Source organism: Propithecus coquereli, unplaced genomic scaffold (assembly GCF_000956105.1).
Source record: "Propithecus coquereli isolate 6110/MARCELLA unplaced genomic scaffold, Pcoq_1.0 Scaffold54, whole genome shotgun sequence".
Taxonomy (NCBI): domain Eukaryota; kingdom Metazoa; phylum Chordata; class Mammalia; order Primates; family Indriidae; genus Propithecus; species Propithecus coquereli.
Genome location: NW_012151285.1, coordinates 4,508,464 through 4,510,380, shown reverse-complemented (window position 1 = coordinate 4,510,380; position 1,917 = coordinate 4,508,464). Strand labels below are relative to the sequence as shown.

The following is a 1,917-nucleotide window of genomic DNA, read 5'->3' as shown; positions in this document are numbered from 1 at the left end:
AAAAGAAGAGCAAGCTGGTTGAAACTACTGTGCATGTAGGAAACAGGTTGAAAACTATGAGACACATGGTGCAGGGGTCTGAAGCTGTTGGATGCATAACCTAGAGGTTGACAACCATGGGAGAGTTCATTCAAAGGATGCAGGTCCCGGACGCAAAATTCAATGGTCAACAACAGCCACAAGAGATAAGGTTCAGTGGCTCACAGCCATAAGAGAGGTGGCTTGGGGGTGGCAACTATTGGACGCACATAACTCTGAGGTCTGTTATGCCTTGATGTTTGGCAGGAACTCAAGAGATGAGAACTGATGGGAAAACAGGTAGTTGGGTGGCAAAGTCTGAAGATATAGTAAGCAGTGGAAGGGTAGCAAGAAATTTCATAGGTTGTGGGCATAAGCTGGATGATTGGTAATTGGAAGGTTTACCACATGTCTTTGAGGAATTGCTCGGAAGCCAAGTTTGGCATTGGATGGGCAACCTCAGAGCATCACCACGGTTCATACCAGTAGAGTAGAGGGTAGTGGATGAGGTGACAGGAGCATGGCGGTAACTCCCAAGAGAAGAAAAGCTAGAGTTTCCAGAATAGCAGATGTTGGATGACATGGTAGAGTCTCAAGTGCAACAGCAACTTATCTAAGTCTCCATAAAACTAGATCAGATTGCTTATATACCTTGATGGCTACATACCCAGACTCTCCTCCCCATGTTCTAGATCAATTTGCATCATAACATTTCATTAGTTCATTACTGAGTTGCCTGTGAAAATGATTTCCAAATCATCCATAAATAAGTTCAGTAGTTCAGTCTGCATCTTCTATATATCTGCAATCCTAATCGTTCTCCTCTTTATCAGGCTTGAGAATGTGTGTGATGTAATTGCTTGTGTATTTTATCTGCTTTTCTTCCGTTCTGTTTCCACCTGTCTATAATGTGTGATTAAAAGGAGTCTATTTGAATGGATGTTTATCCTATTCATTATCTAATAGAGACAACATAGTTAGGAAGGTACAGTCCTCATCTTTCAAGAAGAAACGTAATGTTGCAATGCTTGAAGGTGGTGTTGGTGTCCTGAAATAGCTTCCATATATAAAAACTTATTGAATTTTTTAGACAAAAATCTCGTGCCATTCCCTATTTTCCATACTCAGCTGAGTATCTAATTGTGTGATGTTGCTGTCTGTATATTTGTCTTGATGGTAAATTTTATATATGCATCTTAGAGTACATTTTAAAGAGTTCCACCCTGAAAACTTAATATCCTTCCTACTTAAAAGTTGAGTTTGATTTCCAAAGACTTGAGGAAATGCATTTACTGTTTCTACGTGGTAACATTGGTGACATATTTGTTTTTACTAATAAATATATTATACATTCCTACTGGTGGTTTTCAAATAAGGGGATAAACACCATACCAATAGCTATCAGCTTGTGCACTAGCATTCCAGAATTAATGAATATCTTCACCTGAGACAATTTACTAGGAGACTGTGATCTTCACACAATTAAACTGAGCAAGAATTAAGTAAAATTTTAATATTGCACAAAGAAAGATATCTGAAGAGTGCTTACTTGGACACCATGAAACAAACAATTTCTGCCCTTATTTTGGATTCTTCTCCGAAGTTGTGAGTTCATGTTTACACATATCTATTTCTTGGAGTCATTTGTCTTACAAAACCAGAAATATCTCTTCTCAAGCTTCCTCTCAGTTCATCAAAGGCAATGTAGTGGATGATGAATGGAGGAGGGTTAGGATTCCAAGTAGTTAGATCTTAGATCATCATTGATGATCCTTTTGGTGGAAGCTTTCCCATTGCACAATACTCCCATTGTCCTGGCATTGCTCACTGAAGAATCCGGAAGACTGATGAATTTTTTTTTTCCCAAGGAAAAGATATTAAAAAATGCTTATAGAGCTT

The 1,917-nt window shown here is 38.5% G+C and overlaps 1 protein-coding gene across 1 annotated transcript in view; it reads right to left on the bottom strand.

The window, feature by feature from the left end:
- Positions 1 to 540, bottom strand: part of LOC105820788 (keratin-associated protein 25-1) — a 1,773-nt gene extending 1,233 nt beyond the window's left edge. The window contains 3 exon segments of the mRNA XM_012657342.1: positions 26 to 139; positions 142 to 235; positions 502 to 540. Coding sequence (XP_012512796.1) covers positions 26 to 139; positions 142 to 235; positions 502 to 540 — 247 coding nt within the window.
- Positions 541 to 1,917: the final 1,377 nt, after the last annotated feature.